Source organism: Bufo bufo, chromosome 1, assembly GCF_905171765.1.
Source record: "Bufo bufo chromosome 1, aBufBuf1.1, whole genome shotgun sequence".
Lineage (NCBI taxonomy): Eukaryota > Metazoa > Chordata > Amphibia > Anura > Bufonidae > Bufo > Bufo bufo.
Window position 1 is genome coordinate 17,652,506 of NC_053389.1, and position 21,055 is coordinate 17,673,560.

Below are 21,055 nucleotides of genomic sequence, written 5' to 3' on the forward strand. Positions count from 1 at the left end.
CATCACCGGGACGTGGCTAGCTTGGTATCCAACCTTGTGCAAATGGGGAGTTTGCGGTTGTGCAAATGAACTGTTTGCGGTGCATTAAAAGGGGAGTTTGGTCTGTCAATGTCTGTGATGCGGGCGTAACCCTTACACTACCTGATCGATACAACATCATACCTGATCGTATACACACACTGGATGTTTTAAAGCACGTTATTCCAAACAATTTAGGAATGTTAGTTGATTTATGCCCTTTATGGATTAAAACCCGACTCTGCGTCCACTACGTAATTTTCCATGGGAGTTTTGCCATAGATCCCCCTCCGGCATGCCACAGTCCAGGTGTTAGACCCCTTGAAACAACTTTCTCATCACTATTGTGGCCAGAAAGAGTCCCTGTGGGTTTTAAAATTCGCCTGTCTAGTGAAGTCTATGGCGGTTCGCCCGGTTCGCCAGTTCGCGAACATTTGCGGAAGTTCGCGTTCGCTGTTCGCGAACTGAAAATTTTATGTTCGCGACATCACTACTTGTTTGAGAAAGGATCCTGATGTGAGCCAAAAAGTGTCACAGAGGATTATATATGTGACCAATAAAGAATTCATCATTGCATAGAACAGCGAGTGCCGGTCTCTTTCTACTACTGGTAAAATGAAGTTAAAAAAATCATTTTTATTTATAAAAAAAATACCAAATTTACCAAAAATTTGCAAAAAATTGCTAATTTCCAAGTTTCAATTTCTCTACTTCTTTAATACATAGTAATATCTACAAAAATAGTTATTACTTTACATTCCCCATATGTCTACTTCATATTTGGATAATTTTGGGAATGATATTTTATATTTTGGGGATGTTACAAGGCTTAGAAGTTTGGAAGGAAATCTTGAAATTTTTCTGAAATTTTCAAAAACCCAATTTTTAGGGACCAGTTCAGGTCTAGTCAAGGTCAAGTCACTTTGTGCGGCAGCGACATTTTCCATTTTCACCAATTTTTTCCACTAACAAAGCAAGGGTTAACAGCCAAACAAGACTGTATCTTTATTGCCCTGACTCTGCCGTTTACAGAAACACCACATATGTGGCCGTAAACTACTGTACGGGCACACAGTAGGGCGCAGAGGGAAAGGTGCGCCATATGGTTTTTGGAAGGCAGATTTTGCTGGACTGCATTATTTACACCGTGTCCCATTTGAAGCCTCCCTGATGCACCCCTAGAGTAGAAACTCCATAAAAGTGACACCATCTAAGAAACTACACCCCTCAACGTATTCAAAACAGATTTTTACAAACTTTGTTAACCCTTCAGGTGTTGCACAAGAGTTTTTGGCAAATAGGGATGAAATTTGAAAATTTAATTATTTTGCCAACTTTTCCATTTTAACCCATTTCTTCCACTAACAAATCAATAATTAACAGTCAAACAAGACTGTATCTTTATTGCCCTGACTCTGCTGTTTACAAAAACACCCCATATGTGGCCATACACTACTGTACGGCCACACGGCGGGGCGTAGAGAGAAAGGAGCGCCGTTTGGTTTTTATGACAGGTTTATTTACACCGTGTCCTGTTTCAACCCCCCTGATGCACCCCTGGAGTAGAAACTCCCTAAAAGTGACCCCATCTAAGAAACTAAACCCCTCAAGGTATTCAAAACTGATTTTACAAACTTTGTTAACTCTTCAGGTGTTGCACAAGAGTTATTGGCAAATGGGGATGAAATTTGAAAATTGCTTTTTTTTTGCCAAATTTTCCATTTTTTACCTATTTTTTCCACTAACAAAGCAAAGGTTAACAGCCAAACAAGACTATCTTTATTGCCCTGACTCTTCTGTTTACAGAAACACCCCATTTGTGGCCGTACACTACTGTGCGCCCACACGGCGGGGCGTAGAGGGAAAGAAGCGCCGTTTGGTTTTTGGAGGGCTGATTTTTATGGACCGGTTTATTTACACCGTGTCCTGATTCAACCCCCCTGATGCACACCTTGAGTAGAAACTCCCTAAAAGTGACCCTATTTTGGAAACTACGGAATAAGGTGGCAGTTTTGTTGGGACTATTTTTAGGGTACATATGATTTTTGGTTGCTCTATATTACATTTTTGTGAGGTAAGGTTACCAAAAATTTAAATTCTGAAATTTCATCTCTATTTGCCATTAACTGTTGAGGAACACCTAAAGGGTTAATAAAGTTTGTAAAATCAGTTTTGAATACCTTGAGGGGTGTAGTTTCTTATACGGGGTCACTTTTAGGGAGTTTCTACTCTAGGGGTGCATCAGGGGGGCTTTAAAAGGGACATGGTGTCAATAAAAAAGGCCATCAAAATCGGCCTTTCAGAAACCATGTTGGTCCTTTCCTTTTGCGCCCTGCCTTTTAGTGATACAGCAGTTTACGACCACAAATGTGGCGTTTCTGTAAACTGCAGTATCAGGGTAATAAATTGTTAACCCTTGCTTTTTTACCGGAAAAAACGGATTGAGATGGAAAAGTGCCAAAAATAGCTGTTTTGGCACCGTTTTTTTATTTTTTTTTTGACCGTCTTAATCTGGGGGGTTAGGTCATGGGGTATTTTTATAGAGGAGATTCTTACAGATGCGGAAATACCTAATAAGTCTACTTTTTTACAATTATTTAGGTTTTAGACTATATTATCCTTTTTGATACATTTTTTTTTTTTTTAGCTGATTATCTTATGTAGGGGCTCATTTTTTGCAGGATGAGAGGACGGTTTTATTGGCACTATTTTGGGGGCTATATGACTTTTTGATCGCTTGCTATTAAACTTTTTGTAAGTTGTTTTTTTTATTACCATGTTAATCTGGGGGGTTAGGTCATGGGGTATTTTTATAGAGGAGATTATTACGGACGCAGCGATACCTAATTTGTATACTTTTTAAAAATTATTTTAGTTTTGAAAAAAAATTTTGGTGTCTCAAGTCTGAGAACCAGTTTTTTATCCGATAGTCAGTGGCTAAATTGGGATATAAATTCAGTACTCCATGGAAGTGTGATACTCCCTGAAGCAACCGTCAATGCAGAGGCCCGGATGATCGGGGCACGTGTCGCACTGAGTAGTGGTGTCCTTCCATATCCCCCTCCTGCGACACACTCTGCACTTTTTTGGGGTTCGTCCCTTTTTTCCAGTATGGGGGAATCACACCTGGAAAGTGTTGGCCAGGGACTGTCACGGCTGTATGTGAGCAACAAGAGCATACACAGTTAATAGAGCTACTGACCGGACCCAAACTAGGGAGGATAAAGGGTGACCTCTGTCAGACCCTCAAAGCTCTCCCTATGCTGCTAAAGCACATGCCCGGATCCAAATGGTGGAACGGGGCATGCCCACGTACCTAAGACTGATGACCACTGTAACCCCTACAATAGTGGAAGGGGCACGGCCACCGGTGCCCTGCTCCAGTATATGGAGGGAACCGTAGCCGCCTCAGATCCAGTCAGAAAATAAACAGGTACACAACAATGTCTGCACACTTAGCTGAAGGGGCTGCAGCCGCAGAGAAGACGGATCCAAACACAGCTGGCAATATCCGGAGTGCTTGCTGCAGCTGAACACAGGTCCAGTGAAATGAAAGCTAACAAGTGAAGATACTCAAGCAAGAGCTACAACTCAAATGAGAACTATAATCCACAGCCTAGAAAGGAGGAGGGGTGATTTAAAGGCTGGGAAATCAAACGCAGGAGGAACAGCTGGGAGGACTCCTCCAAGCTCTAGTAGTGACATCATCACAGGGGTGGAGAAACAGAGCTGTGAGAACGTCTCAAAACTCTGGTAGTGACAGGGACAATCCGGGCGCCTCCAGTTCCTGAGGTACTCCGGCCTGCTCTTTCCCGGTCCGAAAAGATCAGGGCCTTGAGGACTGCTTCACTGAACTGAAGGAATGTCCCTGTGTCGCCAGCGCTCCGGGACAGCACAAAAGAGTTGTACAAGGCAACCTGCACCAAGTTGACCGCAACTTTTTTGTACCATGCCCGGGTTTTGCGCATGGCGTTATATGGCTTGAGGACTTGATCAGAGAGATCAACTCCTCCCATATACCGATTGTAGTCGACGATACAATCGGGCTTAAGGACCATTGCCGCGGTACCTCGCACAGGGACAGGGGTGATGCCGTTACCATGAATTGTGGACAGTACAAGGACATCCCTCTTGTCCTTATATCTGACCAGCAACAGGTTTTCACTGGTAAGGGCACGGATTTCACCCCTGGGGATAGGTACCTGGAGGGGGTGGGCAGGGAGGCCATGTTGATTTTTCCGCACGGTCCCACAAGCAGACGTGGATCTGGCGGCGAGGGACTGGAACAAGGGGATGCTAGTATAAAAGTTATCCACATAAAGGTGGTAACCCTTATCTAGCAGTGGGTGCATAAGGTCCCACACAAGTTTCCCGCTAACACCCAGAGTGGGGGGACATTCTGGGGGTTGAAAACGGGAATCTCGCCCCTCGTACACACAAAACTTGTAAGTGTACCCTGAGGTACTCTCACAAAGTTTGTACAGCTTCATGCCATACCTTGCCCGCTTTGAGGGAACATACTGGCGGAAAATGAGTCTCCCCTTGAACGCAATGCGAGACTCATCAACCGTGACCTCCCTTCCAGGTACATAGGCCTGTACAAGTTTGGCCCCAAAGTGATCGATGACCGGCCGTATCTTATACAGACGGTCATAGGCAGGATCCCCTTGGGGGGGACATGCTGCATTATCTGAATAATGCAGACATTTCCGGATGGCCTCAAACCGGGAGCGTCTCATGGCCGTACTGTAAAGTGGGGCCTGGAAGAGGACGTCCTCACTCCAGTAATGCCTGACACTAGGTTTCTTGACTAGGCCCATATGCAGCACGAGGCCCCAAAATGTCCTCATCTCGGCTGCACTGTCCGGGGTCCAGCCACCGGGCCTAGTCAAAAAGGAGCCCGGGTGTTGAGCAACGAACTGTTGGGCGTACAGGTTCGTCTGCTCCACCATTAGATTTACCAGTTGGTCACTAAAAAAAATGACTAAAAAAGTCATATTCAGTGAAGCCCACTGTGGAAATTTGGATTCCTGATTGGCCTACAAACTCAGGAATCACGGGCTCAAATAGATCTGGGGTACAGCAGACAAGTTTACCGGCAGGGGGCTCCAGTGGATTTAACTGGTGGGCCGGAAAACTAGTACGAGCCCCAGAGCTGCTCGTACTAGGGTGGGCCACAGGGTCCCTAGCATGGCGGTCCCCTTGCTCCGCCTGGCGGCGTCTTCGCCGCCTTGGGGGCTCATCATCCTCGCTAGATGATGAGGAGGACGTGGATGACAACAGGAAAGTGGGGTCATCCTCATCCTCACTGGGACTCTCAGAGTCCGAGGCAAGCTGGGCATATGCCTCCTCGGCCGAGAATGTCCTGGCGGGCCATAGGGGAGTGTGTGTCTGCATGTGTATGTGCATGTATGTAAATCTTTATTTGGTGTGCGTGTGTGTGGTGTCACGGGTGTTCGCGTACTTATCCCTAAAACTAACTGAAAAAAAAAAGACTAACTAAAAAAAGGGGAAAAATTAGAAAAAATAATTTAAACCGCTGATCAACCGTTCGAAGTTGATCAGCGGTGGGGTGTGCGATGCGCTAACAGTGGCCGGAAGCTAAGAGTGCCGGCCACAGTCAGCGTATGCACAAAAATAAATAAAAAATAAATGCCTGCGCCCCAAAAAAGTTGTGGGGGGGGGGGCAAGTGGCAGCACCCCTGGGGGGTCTATGGTCACACAGACACCCTACTTAGGGTGGTGCAAGAAAACTTTTTTTACCAACTAACTTTCCCTTTATTTTCCCTGCCTAGCCCAACCTCCCCCTAGTCTTTCCCTAATTACCTGCAGATAAGATGGCTGTGCTGGGGCACAGATAGGGTGCTGGGGCAAGGATGGGTGCTGGGGCACAGATGCTGGCTCAGATCCGACACGTGCAGGCAGCACTCCTCTCTCCTCGGGCACAAAAGGAAGAGGAGAGGAGCGCTGCTATCATTTGAATCTCCCGCCGGCCCGCCCTCCTACCAATCAGAGGCGATCCTAAGAGGTGATGTCACCATCACCACTCAGGATCGCAGGATGGTGATTGGTGGGGTAAAATCACACCACCGATCACCATCCTGTTCCGGGTTATCGGGTCCTCAGAGACTCGAATAACCCAGAAATGCAGCAAACCGCAGGTCACAGGACCCCCGGCGCATGTGCCCCAGGTGCCTGCTCAATGATTTGAGCAGGCACCGGGTTCCGATACAGGTACGCCCTGTGTCCTTAAGTACCAGGACATAAGGGCGTACCTGTACGCCCTGTGTCCGGAAGAGGTTAAAGGCCAGGCCTCATGTTCAATTTCAAGATAACACTCACAGGTAAATTTATGGCCTAGCCTGTATATTGTTGTAGTGATCACCTATATGCTGGTTTAATTAAAATGAACAATCCCACAAAAAAAAAAAATTTCCAACCATGTTAAATGGAATTTAGGGAAACGGATAGGGCTGAGCGAACCTGTGGAAGTTCAGGTTCGTCATTTTCAGCCGAGCTTCAAGTCATAGTTCGGGTTTGGAACCCAATTTGACCCTGAACCCAAACTTGACCCAAGTGATATCATCACGCACATCGCAGGTCCTTTGGCAGGTCCTGCTGAATGAAGATAGTAGAGACTGCTGTAGCGCAATCAAGTAGATGAGGTGAATTGTTTTTTTTTTTGTTTTTTTTTTTTTTTTTACCTGTAAATGTCCATATTCTTTTGCATTCTGTCTTACGAATGCTATTATTTTCCGATATAACCATGATATAACGGAAAATAATAAAATCACCTGAACACTGAACCTGGACTTCAGTGAAAAAGTCCGGGTTCAGGCCTGGAAACCCAAACTCGCAAAATTCGCTCATTGTTTTAAACAGACGATTGAGACTCAAATTTCACGTTAACTCCCAGGTAGATTGCTGCATTACCCTGTGTATTGCTGCAGAAATCACATATATATGTGCTGGTTTAATTAAACTGAATGAGTCCCCCAAAAAATTCTAATCGTGTGGAAACTGTATGTATGGAAAAGGACGACTGAGGCCTTAATAGCGTGTACACGCAAAGATAAATTGTTACCATAGACTATGTATTGGTGTCCTAATCACCTATATGCTGGTTTAATTACATTGAAATTGACCCCCCCCAAAAAAAATAAACAAAATACAAAGGACAATTTCTTGTTATCACTCACAGGTAAATTTCTGCATTACCCTGTATATTGTTGCAGTAATCACATATATATGCTGGTTAATTATATTGAACAATCCCCCCAATTTTTTTTATTTCAACCATGTGGAAATTAAATTCACGGAAACAGATGATTGAGATTTGACCATCAATTTTACGATAACACTCACAGGTAGATTACTGCATTACCAATTGAATTGCTGCAGTAATCACATATACAGTCAGGTCCATAAATATTGGGACATCGACACAATTCTAACATTTTTGGTTCTATACACCACCACAATGGATTTGAAATGACACAAACAAGATGTGCTTCAACTGCAGACTGTCAGCTTTAATTTGAGGGTATTTACATCCAAATCAGGTGAACGGTGTAGGAATTACAACAGTTTGCATATGTGCCTCCCACTTGTTAAGGGACCAAAAGTAATGGGACAGAATAATAATCATAAATCAAACTTTCACTATTTAATACTTGGTTGCAAATCCTTTGCAGTCAATTACAGCCTGAAGTCTGGAACGCATAGACATCAACAGACGCTGGGTTTCATCCCTGGTGATGCTCTGCCAGGCCTCTACTGCAACTGTCTTCAGTTCCTGCTTGTTTTTGGGGCATTTTCCCTTCAGTTTTGTCTTCAGCAAGTGAAATGCATGCTCAATCGGATTCAGGTCCGGTGATTGACTCGGCCATTGCAGAACATTCCACTTATTTCCCTTAAAAAAACTGTTTGGTTGCTTTTGCATTATGCTTTGGGTCATTGTCCATCTGCACTGTGAAGCGCCGTCCAATGAGTTCAGAAGCATTTGGCTCAATATGAGCAGATAATATTGCCCGAAACACTTCAGAATTCATCCTGCTGCTTTTGTCAGCAGTCAGATCATCAATAAATACAAGAGAACCAGTTCCATTGGCAGCCATACATGTCCACGCCATGACACTACCACCACCATGCTTCACTGATGAGGTGGTATGCTTAGGATCATGAGCAGTTCCTTTCCTTCTCCATACGCTTCTCTTCCCATCACTCTGGGACAAGTTGATCTTGGTCTCATTTGTCCATAGGATGTTGTTCCAGAACTGTGAAGGCTTTTTTAGATGTCGTTTGGCAAACCCTAATCTGGCCTTCCTGTTTTTGAGGCTCAATCAAGTCTTCTCTTGATTGTTGACTTTGACACACATACACCTACCTCCTGGAGAGTGTTCTTGATCTGGCCAACTGTTGTGAAGGGTGTTTTCTTTACGAGGGAAAGAATTCTTCGGTCATCCACCACAGTTGTTTTCCGTGATCTTCCGGGTCTTTTGGTGTTGCTGAGCTCACCGGTGCGTTCCTTCTTTATTAGAATGTTCCAAACAGTTGTTTTGACCACGCCTAATGTTTTTGCTATCTCTCTGATGGGTTTGTTTTGTTTTTTCAGCCTAATGATGGCTTGCTTCACTGATAGTGACAGCTCTTTGGATCTCATCTTGAGAGTTGACAGCAGCAGATTCCAAATGCAAATAGCACACTTGAAATGAACTCTGGACCTTTTATCTGCTAATTGTAATTGGGATAATGAGGGAATAACACACACCTGTTCACGGAACAGCTGAGAAGCCAATTGTCCCATTACTTTTGGTCCCTTCACAAGTGGGAGGCACATATGCAAACTGTTGTAATTCCTACACCGTTCACCTGATTTGGATATTAATATCCCCAAGTTAAAGCTGACAGTCTGCAGGTAAAGCACATCTTATTTGTTTCATTTCAAATCCATTGTGGTGGTGTATAGAGCAAAAACTTTAGAATTGTGTCGATGTCCCAATATTTATGGACCTGACTGTATGTGCTGGTTTAATTAAACTGAATGAGTCCCTCCCCAAAAAAATTTCAATTGTGTGGAAACTGGATGTATAGAAAAGGAAGATTGAGGCTTGTCCCTTATTATTGCGTACACTCACAGATAAATTGTTACCATAGCCTATGTATTGGTGTACTAATCACCTATATTCTGGTTTAATTCAATTGAAATTAACCCCGCCCCCAAAAAAACTAAAATAAACAAAAAACAATGACTTGTTATTACTCATAGGTAAATTGCTGCATTACCCTGTATATTGCTGCAGTAATCGCATACTGTATATATGCTGGTTAATCATATTGAACAATCCCCCCAAAAAATATAATTCCAACCATGTGGAAATGGAATTCACGGAAACAGAGGATTGAGATTTGACCATCAATTTCACGATAACACTCACTGTGGAAATAGAATTCACTGAAATGGACGATTGAGGCTTGATCCTTAATATTGGGTTAACTATCACAGGTAAATTATTTTCCCTAGTATGTAAATTCAATACCCCCCCCAAAAAAAAAAAAAAAAAAATTTAAATTGGTACTGAACTTTGTGTGTGTAGAAAAAAAGGATTTAGCGCTATATGTATAAGGTTTTTCAAACTAAAACAAACAAATTAATTAAATTAACTATCTGAGATGACTAGTATTATATATGCTATGCTAGAATGATGGTAGATCACATGTTGTACAGTTTTTGCTTACTCAAACCCCCCCCAAAAAAAAAAGAAATCTATGAAAAAGGGAAACAAATTTAAGTATGTATTTCCTTGCTGGTAGCTCCTTTTGTGGCCACAGCTCCTCTCTTCTTAATTCCTGGCTGTCATCTGCCCCACTTGTCCCTATTCTACACACACAATTCTTCTTCTTCATTGAACCCTAGCCTTTCCCTTCACTCTCCCTGGCAATAGAATACAAGCTTAATTGTTTTCTAATTGTCCTTGATTGATTTTTCCCTGTTTCAGACTCCCTAAGATTGTTTTCCTGGCAAACACTACTGTAAGACCCAACAACCCTCATTCACAGCCCAGCACAAAATGGCATTCTGCTCATTCTCCTAGGGCACCTCACTTCCTCCTGCAGCTCTGATTGGCTCATCCAAGATGTCTTTTAACGGGGGAGATAATCAGGACAAGCCCTCCCCCCACTTCCTCTCAGGGTCATGTGAGAACCCTTCTTCCTCCCTAGTGCTTTTTTCCCACCGACATGTACACTAAAATGGCAATGCAGGACATTTCAGTGGATTCATCCGAAATTAACCCAAAAATGTTTGGTTTCATCTGCCATCCAAAAAATAGCAAAGTTTGTACCGAACCCTCTTCAGTCCAAACTGGTTTGCTCATCCTTAGCTTGGACCTTGCTCCTATGATATTTAATGATCTTAGAAACTCTGTACTAAGTAGGAGTTGGTGGTTTACTCGGTCAGACTTTGAAGAGCGATACAGAAGAATCAGTAGAGAGTAGCTGTCATTACATTGTTCCATCATGAGATCATTTGAAATGTTTGTAAGGGCAATTTTTATAGAACACAGAATGTACAAGCCAGACTGTACAAAGTCCAGAGGAGAATTATAGAGTCAGTTGTCTAAAATTTGTGAACATGGCTCAGATATTGGACATTTTGACAAAAAAATAAGTTCTAATGTATTCCACAGACCCTATCCTACATCTATACGTGATTTCACTATCAAGATGAGGCACATAAAGCACAGTATCATGTGGGTCAGTCTTGTGGTCATCCTGCCTCTCCTCTGGAAAGGTAAGTGCAAAGTACTGATATCTTGGCCTGTTTTGAAACATGTAATGAAGTTATTGGAAATACTGTACTGTACATTTTACTGACATGGGTGAAGGAATCTGGAATCTAAGGTGCTGCTTTGTGTTGGTACCCAGAAGTGCCAATATTTATATTTGTTAAATAATGAAATGCTGTAGGGTGCCTGCAGATATATAAATGTTCAAATTCCTACTAGGTAATTCATAATGATTAATAGTATTAAAAAAGGGCCCCCTATTCAGGATCCTCATTCAGTATCCAAAGTGTGGAAAGCCACAGAGAGCATCTCCTGCTTTGAAGGACCCAGCATGACAGGTTATTGCGGGCGATATGTAATGCTTCATTTCTTCTATGGTGGTGCTGCAGGAAAAGGGAACACTGTTGCCAGTTTTCACCAAAGATTAAAGGTGACCGTTGAGGGTCTAGTAATAATGTGACCGGCCTGATCCAGTAAAAAAATGGATCCTGTTGCATCAGTTATCATCCGTTTGAGCCATTTCCGTCTGAGATCCGTTTTTTTAGACGGGAAAAAAAGTCCTCCATGCAGTACCTTTGTTTCCGTCTAAAAAAAACGGATCTCAGATGGAAATGGCTCAAATGGATGACAACTGATGCAACAGGATCCGTTTTTTTAAAGGATCCGGCAAAAAAACGGATCCTATGCAATCCTATGCATAACTGATGCAACAGGATCCGTTTTTTTACAGGATCCTGTTTGTTTTTTCTCACTCTATTCTTCTCACGGATCAGAAGAAAAGAAAGCTAAACGGTGATGTGAACTCAGCCTAAATGGGATTGACTATAATTCACAAACCCTTCAAAAAAACGTATAATCTCTTCATTATGGTTAATGAATGTATTTCAAGGTGGCTCACCTATTTACCGATATGGAATAGGTGTACTATCGATGTGATACACCCAATCACCTCGAGTTAAAAATAAATTTATTCCAAAAGATAGGCACTAGTGTTAGGCGAGCATGCTCGGCCAATCGCTAATTTTACTCGAGCATCGCGATGCTCGGCACATCGCGGTGTTTCGCCCGAATACCACGCGTGCTCGAGCACGATGCTCGAGTCTCTTCCCCGCACGTCAGCCAATAAACGTGCAGGTAGGTACTGCGATTCACTGTAATGCAGTATCCATGTTGACTGTTGGCATTACACTGATTGGCTGGCCGAAACGCGTCATCGGGTGCTATAAAGCACCCGATGACACGTGTTCGGCTCAGTCTTAGTCAGGGAGAGCTAAAGAACAGAAGGGAGAGATAGTGTAGGGAGTGAAATATGAATATTTTAGCTTTTATACTTGTTTTAGACCCAAAAGTCCTTTTAAGGACTATTGTGTGTGGGAGCAATATATATTTTTAGTGCAACCTGTACTAAATAGCTTGCAATTGATTGGCCGCTGCAGACAGCGACATTATCTGCGCCACATCTCCTGTCTAACGTGTGCACAGCCTAAAAATATCTGTGCCATCCAGTGTACTTTTTCTGTAGATGGTGTCCGCTGCGGACAGTTACATTACCTGCGCTACATCTCCTGTATAACGTTTGCCCATCCTAAATATCAGTGACATTAATTCAATGTCATTTTTTATTAGGCGGTGGTGACAGCGACATTACTTGCGCTATACCTCCTGTACAACATTTGTGCATCCTTAATATCAGTGACATTCATTCAATGTAATTTTTTATTAGGCGTGGTGACAGCGACATTATCTGCGCGACATCTCCTGTTTAACGTGTGCGCATCCTAAAAATATCTGTGACATTCTGTATACTTTATTTGCGCATACACTTACAAAACCTGCGCTACTGTACGTGTGACATACTTGCAAGTATATATACCATCTAATATGCGCAAGGTGAGTAGTAAGGGAGGGGGAAGTGGCCGTGCTGCTGATGGTGCATGTAGAGGCCGTGGCCCTGGGCGCAGTGAAACTGTGTCTGCTACCAGAGCACAAGAAACACACTTATCCACGATACCTAGCTTCATGTACCAGTTTGCAGGGTGGCGCAGGACACCACTCTCGAAGTCAGACCAGTGCGACCAGGTGGTCGGTTGGATTGCAGCAGATAATGCTTCCAGTAAGTTAAGCACTACCCTGTCTTCCACAAAGTCCAGTCTCAGTAGCCAAGAGTCTGGTCAACAGAATCCTCACCCTGATACTCCTTTCACCCACCATGGAGAGTCTTGGCAAACAAGTGATCCCACACTTGGATATTTCGAGGAGCTGTTTTCATCTCTATTCCTTAATTTGGGCTTCTCACTAAGCCCACTTGAAGAGGGACATGATGAGATCTTGTGCCCTGATTCCCAAACTCTGGAGCATCTACAGTCAGAAGAAGATGATGGTGGGGAATGGCAATTAGTGTTTCACGAGGTGGATGATGATGATGAGACACAGTTGCCAATAAGTCAAGAGCAATTAGTGTCTCAAGAGGTTCATGATGAGGATGAGACACATCGTTGATTCAGTTACATATTTATTCCCAGAATTTTTGTACAGTCACTCAGAATTGAGAAAGCTCGTTGGAAGAACAAGTGAAACATTTTCAAGAAATCTACAGTACGTCCAGTTGCCTTGATTTATTCTTTACAGATATACCATGACCTGGATAAATGAGAACCTTCACAGACAGGATGAGACACAGTTGTCAATAACTGAGGTTGTTGTTATGTCAACAAGTCAGGAGAATGACCAGAGTGAGGAAGTGGAAGAGGAGGTGCTGGACGATTAAGTCACTGACCCAACCTGGGAAGGTGGCAAGCCGAGCGAGGACAGTAGTACACAGGAAGAGGGATCTGCAGCACCGCAACAGGCTGAAAGAGGCACTGGGGTGGCAAAAGGGAGAAGGCGGGCTACACCAAACAGGCCTGCAACTGTTTCTTGCAGCACCCCCTTGCGGATATCTCCCTTGCCAAGGGGTAAGTGTTCCGCAGTCTGGCACTTTTTTGAGGAAAGTGCAGACAATAAAAGAATTGTCATTTGGAACCTGTGCCGTAGCAAAATAAGCAGGGGCGTGAACACTAGCAACCTCACCACCACCAGCATGATCCGCCACATGGCATCAAAGCACCCTAATAGATGGGCCGAACGCCTGGTACCACAACCAGTGTCTGTGGGTCACACCACTGCCTCCTCTTCCCCTGTGTTACGTGCTGGCCAATCCCCTGTACAAGATGCAGGCCTGGATGCCTCCCGCCCTGCACCTGGACTTTCGCAAGCACCATCAGCTAGCACATCCACTCCTGTGTGCCAATGCAGCGTACAGATGTCTATACCCCAGGCCTTTGAACTAATACGCAAATACCCAGCCTTCCGAACACAGGCCATAGCACTAAATCTGCACATTTCCAAATGGCTGGCCCTGGAAATGTTGCCATTTAGGCTTGTGGACACTGAGGCTTTGCGCAGCCTAATGGCGGCAGCTGTCCCACGGTAGAGATGGCCTTGCGGTTCGCCGGCGGTTGTTTCATGTCAAACTTTGCTCGTTCCCATTTCACCGAACATGCAAACATATAGCGATGTCCGCCAGCACCATATTCTTTTGCATTGTGCCACACTTTGACCCATGACACATCCATCAGGTGGGACAGGACAGCCAATTGAGACATTTCAGCACATTGTCCCACCCTCAAATTTGTTGCCATTGGCACACCGCGATGGAAGGTCCCCGTAAGGAAATATTTCTCCCAGAAGGAAATCCCAGAGCTATATGGCTATGTTCAGTGGCAAGTGAATGTATCTTTGGCACACAGTGTTGGTGCCAAGATACATCTGACCACAGACACGTGGTCTAACAAACACGGGCAGGGAAGGTACATAACTTTTACTGCCCACTGGGTGAACCTTATGACGGCTGTCAAGCATGCAACCCGTGGTACCTATGTGGATTTGGTGTTACTGCCATGGATTGCATGCAGGCCTGCCTCTTCTCCTTCTCCTACTCCATCCTCTATCTCCTCCTCCTTTTCCACTGCTACCGCCTCTTCTGCTGCCCCCCCCAAGCTCCCAAGAACCTATTCGACGTGCCAGGTGAGACGTTGCCATGCTGTGCTGCGGCTGTTGTGCCTGGAAGTCAAGAGCCCCACGAGTCCTGGACTGCTTTCAGCTCTGCAGTCACAAGCCAATAAATGGCTAACCCCGCTCAATTTCACAGTTGGTAAAATAGTGTGCGACAATGGTGCCAATCTGCTGAGCGTGCTGAAACAGGGGAAAATGACACACGTCCTGAACTTAGTTGTGCAGCGATTTGTTGCCAAATACCCTAAGGTCCAGGATGTCTTGCGGCAGGCCAGGAAAATCTCTGGCCATTTTAGAAGATCTTACACAGCCATGGCTCGCCTTGCTGATGTTCAGTGGCAACACCACCTGTCCGTCAGACATCTGATTTGTGACTTACCGATGCAATGGAAATCCACCTTGTATATGCTTGATAAGCTGCTCCAGCAGAAACGTGCAGTTAACAACTACCTGTACGAACTCTGCGTCAGGACAGGTTCTGGGGAGCTTGTTTTTTTTTTACCACGCCATGCAGACTTCTGCCGCCATTTGATGAGATCACCAAACTGGTCAGTTGCAGCCAGTGACATCGTACCTTACGCCTTCTTTCTGGAACGTGCATTTCGTCATGTCATTCATCAAGCCATCAAGGAGCAGGAGCAGGAAAATGAGGAACTCGCAATGCTGGATAAATTCCCAGGGGGGGCTACTCCAACTGAGACAAGTCAACAGGAGTCTGAAGGGGAGTCAGAGGAGGATGGTGACGGGGCGGAGGATGAGCAAGAAAAGCATGCTTTAAACGTTTCTGGGATCCCTGGTGTTGTCCGTGGCTGGGGGGAGGAGACAGAGGATGATATTATCCTGGACTATGAGCAGGAGCCAGGCCACTCCACAGCTACCAGTTTAGTGCAAATGGGGGCCTTCATGCTCCAGTGTTTCAAGAGAGACCCCCGTAAAAAAAGCATAAAGTTCAAGGACCAGTACTGGGTGGCAACGTACTTGACCCCCCAGGCTCAGACTGGCCCACAGGGGTACAGGGGAATCCCCCGGTGGGCCCCTGAGCAAGGTGGGCCCCTAGTCTCCCACCCCCTGCACAAGTGGCACATAACACATTAGATTTAGTACACTACATACTTATATTCAATGTACAGCACCTCAACCAGCTTATGTTCATATAAAAAACTTATTTATTATATTTAAATGTATCCGTACGGAGGGCCCCCAAATTTTTTTTTACTGGTGGTCCCTAGGTACCCCGGTCCGACACTGTAACCCCCGATACAGACACAAAATGGTGGACATGTTACCAGCAGCACAGAGGGCTGTCAGAATGCAGTACTTCCAGGCCTTGCTTTGAGAAATGCTGCATTCTGCTTTTGCGGGCACTGGAAGAGGAATTTCCATTCACAAAGAAACAGTTGCAGGTACCAATCCAACAACGTATGCAAGAAGAGGGCGATTTTAAGATGTGTTGGTCACTTTGGATATGAGATCATTCTTGCAGTCAGCCTATCGACAGCCGCTCTCCGGATCCAGCCTCAGGGAACGCCTAGACTGAGATGTGTCTGACTACATAGGGTTAATGGTCTATGTGGAAACTCTGAGAAGTGAGGAACCCCTGAATTACTGGGTGTGCAGTCTTGACCTGTGGCCAGAGATGGCACAATTTTCCATAGAACTCTGGCTTGCCCTTCGTCCAGTGTCCTATCCGAAAGGACGTTCAGCTCGCCTAGCTCACGACAGTGTGGATTACCTCACATTTCTAAAAATGAATGAGGCATGGATCTCGGAGGAATTCAACACCTGTTACAACCACGTTTAATTGAATTTCCTCTTGACAGCCCACAAATATCCGCCACCACCCAGAACAAATAATGGTCCCTGTCTTAAGTAAATACAGCGGCATAAAAGGCCTTTTCTGTCCGTTGAATGCCTTATGTTTTGGGCCTCGAAGGAATTCAACACTTGTGACGACCACCTGTTTTAACTATTATCATTAGGGATTTTTTCAAGAGTGGGGATTTTGTTAGCCATGTTTTTAATCCAATTTTTTAATTTTTAGTTCTTTTAAACATGTATTTGACCTGTATTTGTACTGGTCTGCAATAAAATAGATTTCCATTGACCATCTAATAGACCTCCAGCCACATACTGTATATACTCGAGTATAAGACAAGTTTTTTGGCACATATTTTTGTGCTCAAAAAGCCCCCTCGTCTTATACTCGAGTCTAGGTCTGTATTATGGCAACTTACATTGCCATAATACAGACCATGACATGTTGGGGGCCGGAGAAGCTGTTACTTACCTTTACAGCTGCTCCGGTCAGCTCCCAGCACGTCCGCGCGGCACCTCTGTTAAGCTCCCAGTGTAAATCTCGCGAGACACGTGGGCCGCGAGATTTACACTGGGAGCAGACCGCGGGATTTACACCGGCAGTAAGTACCGGCCCCTGCACAGCCTCCCCTCCCCCTGGACAGCCCCCCCCCCTCCCCCTGGACATCCCCCCCTCCCAGTTGAAGCTCTGTTTGGACATACAGACGATGAGGAATCCAGTTTTGAAGGATTTTAACTCATTTAGCTGTTTTAGCTTTAGTTGGTTTTTGTACTGTTAAAGTTATTGTTGATACCATATTGTTTTTCTTTGAAATAAATATTCAAAAACCTTTAACCTACTGATGCCTCAATTAATGTAATTTTATTGGTATCTATTTTTATTTTTGAAATTTACCAGTAGCTGCTGCATTTCCCACCCTAGTCAATAATTTTTCCCATTTTTTGGGGGTAAAATTAGGGGCCTCGGCTTGTATTCGGGTCGGCTTATACTCGAGTATATACGGTACTTACTTGTTCTTTTATGTACGCTGAATGCATAATTTTTGGGGCCTGTAGTCCACTGGCCTGCTGTAAAATTGATATCCAATGACCGTGTAATCTACCTCCAGCCACATACTTACTTGTTCTTTTATGTACGCTGAATGCATAATTTTTGGGGCCTGTAGTCCACTGGCCTGCTGTAAAATTGATATCCAATGACCGTGTAATTTACCTCCAGCCACATACTTACTTGTTCTTTTATGTACGCTGAATGAATAATTGTTGCAGTCTCTGAGGAATTCAACACCAGTGACGACCATGTGTTATCGAATTTCAACTATTATTTTCGAACCAGAATGTTCCCATGAAAGTTACAGTATCCCCAAATCCCTGTACAATGCCATAAAACTCTCACAATGTGTCCCATTCAGCCATCATGCCTCCCTTATGCGAGCCACAGTCCATCACACATCAAACACTCTTACATTTGAACCCCCTGAAGCTATGATATCCTAAGGGTGGTGCGCTCTCCTTTACTTTGGGGTCCGGTTCTCTAGAGAGAAGCAGATCCCAGAGGTTGGACCCACACCTATTTGGCATTTATGGCACATCCTAGGGATATGCCATCAATGTCCCAGATGGGCCACCCCCTTTAAGTTTTAATTTATTACCACAATAAATAAATGAAGCACTGTGTTCTTTATTGGTCAATATCCATGTGGATTATGTGATACATGTAATAGATGATAAGTATTAAGTAATAATTAGAGATGAGTGAAGCTATGAAAACTTTGATTCGGCTGCTTCGCCGAATTTCACAAAGAAATTAGCTTTGTGACAAATTACTTTACGAAGTAAATTTCTTTGTGAATCAAAGTTTTCATAGCTTCACTCATCTCTAATTATTACATATCATCTATTAGGGCATTTCTCTGTAAGTAGCAGGTGCAATGATGGAGAACAGTGATTGCGAAGTCCCCCATCATTGGACCCCTCAGGTGGCGCATTCACTGCTGATCACGGCATCTGAGAGGAAAAATTAGTTCTTTCAGGCGTTAAAAAAATAAAATAATACTCACCTCATCCGTTTGAGCGCAAAGAGGCCCCCCGCGACCATCTTGACTGAAGATCCCATGCAAAATCTTGCGTGGTGCAAAATGACGTCATCACGCTGGCCAGCATGAAGACATCATACCGCACACGAGATTTCGGGTGGGATCTTCAATAAAGAGGTGAGTATGTATTTTGTTTCTTTTTTACGCCATTTCAGGAAAAATTGATTTGCTACTACGAAGCGCAAGGAAATTTGGCTTCTATGCAAATCAAATTCTTCCTGAAATTCATATCAAAGTCCACTTCAGATACTTTGATTCATTCGATACTAGTAATAATGCTGTCATTTATCCTTCTACAGGTATCTCAAGCCAGGTCATACATCTTCAAGGTTATTCTATTGAAGTGGCTTCCAGTGTCAGAGTACAGGAGGGTCTCTGCGTCACGATTCCTTGTAACTTCACTGCTGGCGGCAGAAATACATTCAGTAATTCCTTTGGATACTGGAGAGATCCCAATTCAGATTCTTTCCTAGCCAGTAATGATAAATCTAGTGCCGTGAAAAAAACAAACTTCCATCTGACTGGAAATCCAGATTCCGGAGACTGCACCCTGACCATAACTGACGCCAGAAGAGAAGATGAGGGGGAATATTTCTTTAGATTTGAAGAAAGCAAAGACAGTAATGTGAAATATAGTTATACCCGAGAAAGAAAAACCTCTGTTACTGTGACTGGTAAGTGTGAGACAACGTGCAGGCGACTATCTGGAAGGAATCGCTCCTTGTCGACAATAGCCTGCTTGTCAGTAAAGGAGACCTCTTCATTTACATGCAGCAATCTACTCCACAGTATGGAGAGGAGCGATCGCTAATTCCATTGATCATCTTTATACAGAATCTGGCAGAAAATCACTAATAAGTATTCATAGGAGCCCTTGTTAGAGATTATCTGGCAGCGTAAAGGTGCCGCAGATTACCCGATGAACGAGCGAAGCGATCATTCTTCGCTTAATAGATAATTTGTGTGAACACAAACATCGTCTTTTTCCAGCAGCAGATTGTGCTGTGCAAAAATGCTCTGCTACCAGCAAATAACAAGTCTGTATGGGAACGAGCAATGGCATGTAAATGTGTCTCCTTCTCCGATAATCAGGTGCTTGTCAGGAAGGAACTCACCTGCTGCGTCGTCCCGTTTGAAGACACCTTTATTTGCCAGCAGCAGAAGGTGTTTACACAGCGCGATCTGCTACAACGATTTTAGTGTCCGCACAAATGATCTAATCCCCGATGAACGCATGTTTCGCTCGTTCATCTTGTTACCCACACCACATTTACACCGCCAAATAATTGCTAATGAAAGTTTCTATGAACGCTCATTAGCAATTATCTGCCGGATTCTCGGACTCTGTAAAGGGCCCTTAAGAACCAGTCTGATAATATGGCAAATGGTCGGCATTTGTTGATGACTTTGCTTCAAAAGTAAGAACTAACATGGTTGCACTTCCTATTTTATTTAGTCTGCCAATATCGAAAGTAATGTCAATCAGTTTAAAAAACAAGCAAATAAATAAGTAAATCAATAAAAGTCACACAAGCTGCCAATTGATCATCAAACTTACCCAAAACAGTCCAGACACCCAAGAACACGAACAGTACCACCACATGTCAATTATGGGGGATAAGTCCAAAAGCCACACACTCGCCTAAACAGACACAAGACTCCTGAATAGAAAATAGTCAAGCCATACATCAATTTTTAGACAAGCTGTTTCGAAATGATTCTCGCTTGCTGAGTGAGAGGCCACGTATGCCAGATATTTAGCTTGGCTATTGTTCTGTCACATACCTACCTTTGCCACAATCTGGTGGTGTCTGTCTCTAAAACCCAGGAGCTGCCACTCCCATCCGTGTGGTGGTGCTGGAGGAGATCAGTGGTGATGCATGTGCCAGTCGCTTGGCTGCATGTAGAGCCAATCTGGTGAGCCTATTAGAGAGATAAGACAAGTCAGACCTCTGGCTCAGTGTCTTATCAGAGGGCTAGGATTTAGATCCGGCACTGACTCTTCGTCAGTGCCTGTTATTTTGTGATTGTCCTGACTCCTTTTTACCCTACTATGCTTAGTTCTCATTCCCCAATCTTGATTGATAGGCTCTGTAGACTAACTTTAGCTTGGATCCTAATTAACCTCTTGTCTGCTGATTATGACACTACTGACTCGTCTGGTCTTGACCCTGGCTAGCTGATTATTTTTCAGTTTTTATTTTGGTCACCAGGTAAGGTCTGCTTCCTATGAGCTTGCCCCAGTTTTCTGTTGCCTTACTCCACAGATGTAACCTAGGTTTCTTA

General features: G+C 44.1%; 1 protein-coding gene across 2 annotated transcripts in view; it reads left to right on the top strand.

Moving 5' to 3' along the window:
* Nucleotides 1-21,055, top strand: part of LOC120991941 (sialic acid-binding Ig-like lectin 13) — an 82,553-nt gene that overhangs the window by 17,963 nt on the left and 43,535 nt on the right. For both annotated transcript variants that reach the window (XR_005776873.1, XM_040420676.1), the window contains exons 2-3: nucleotides 10,707-10,810; nucleotides 19,069-19,443. Coding sequence is in view for 1 of the 2 variants with exons in the window: in XM_040420676.1 (XP_040276610.1) it covers nucleotides 10,707-10,810; nucleotides 19,069-19,443 (479 nt within the window). In the remaining variant the exon portion in view is untranslated. The remainder of the gene's footprint in view (nucleotides 1-10,706; nucleotides 10,811-19,068; nucleotides 19,444-21,055) is intronic.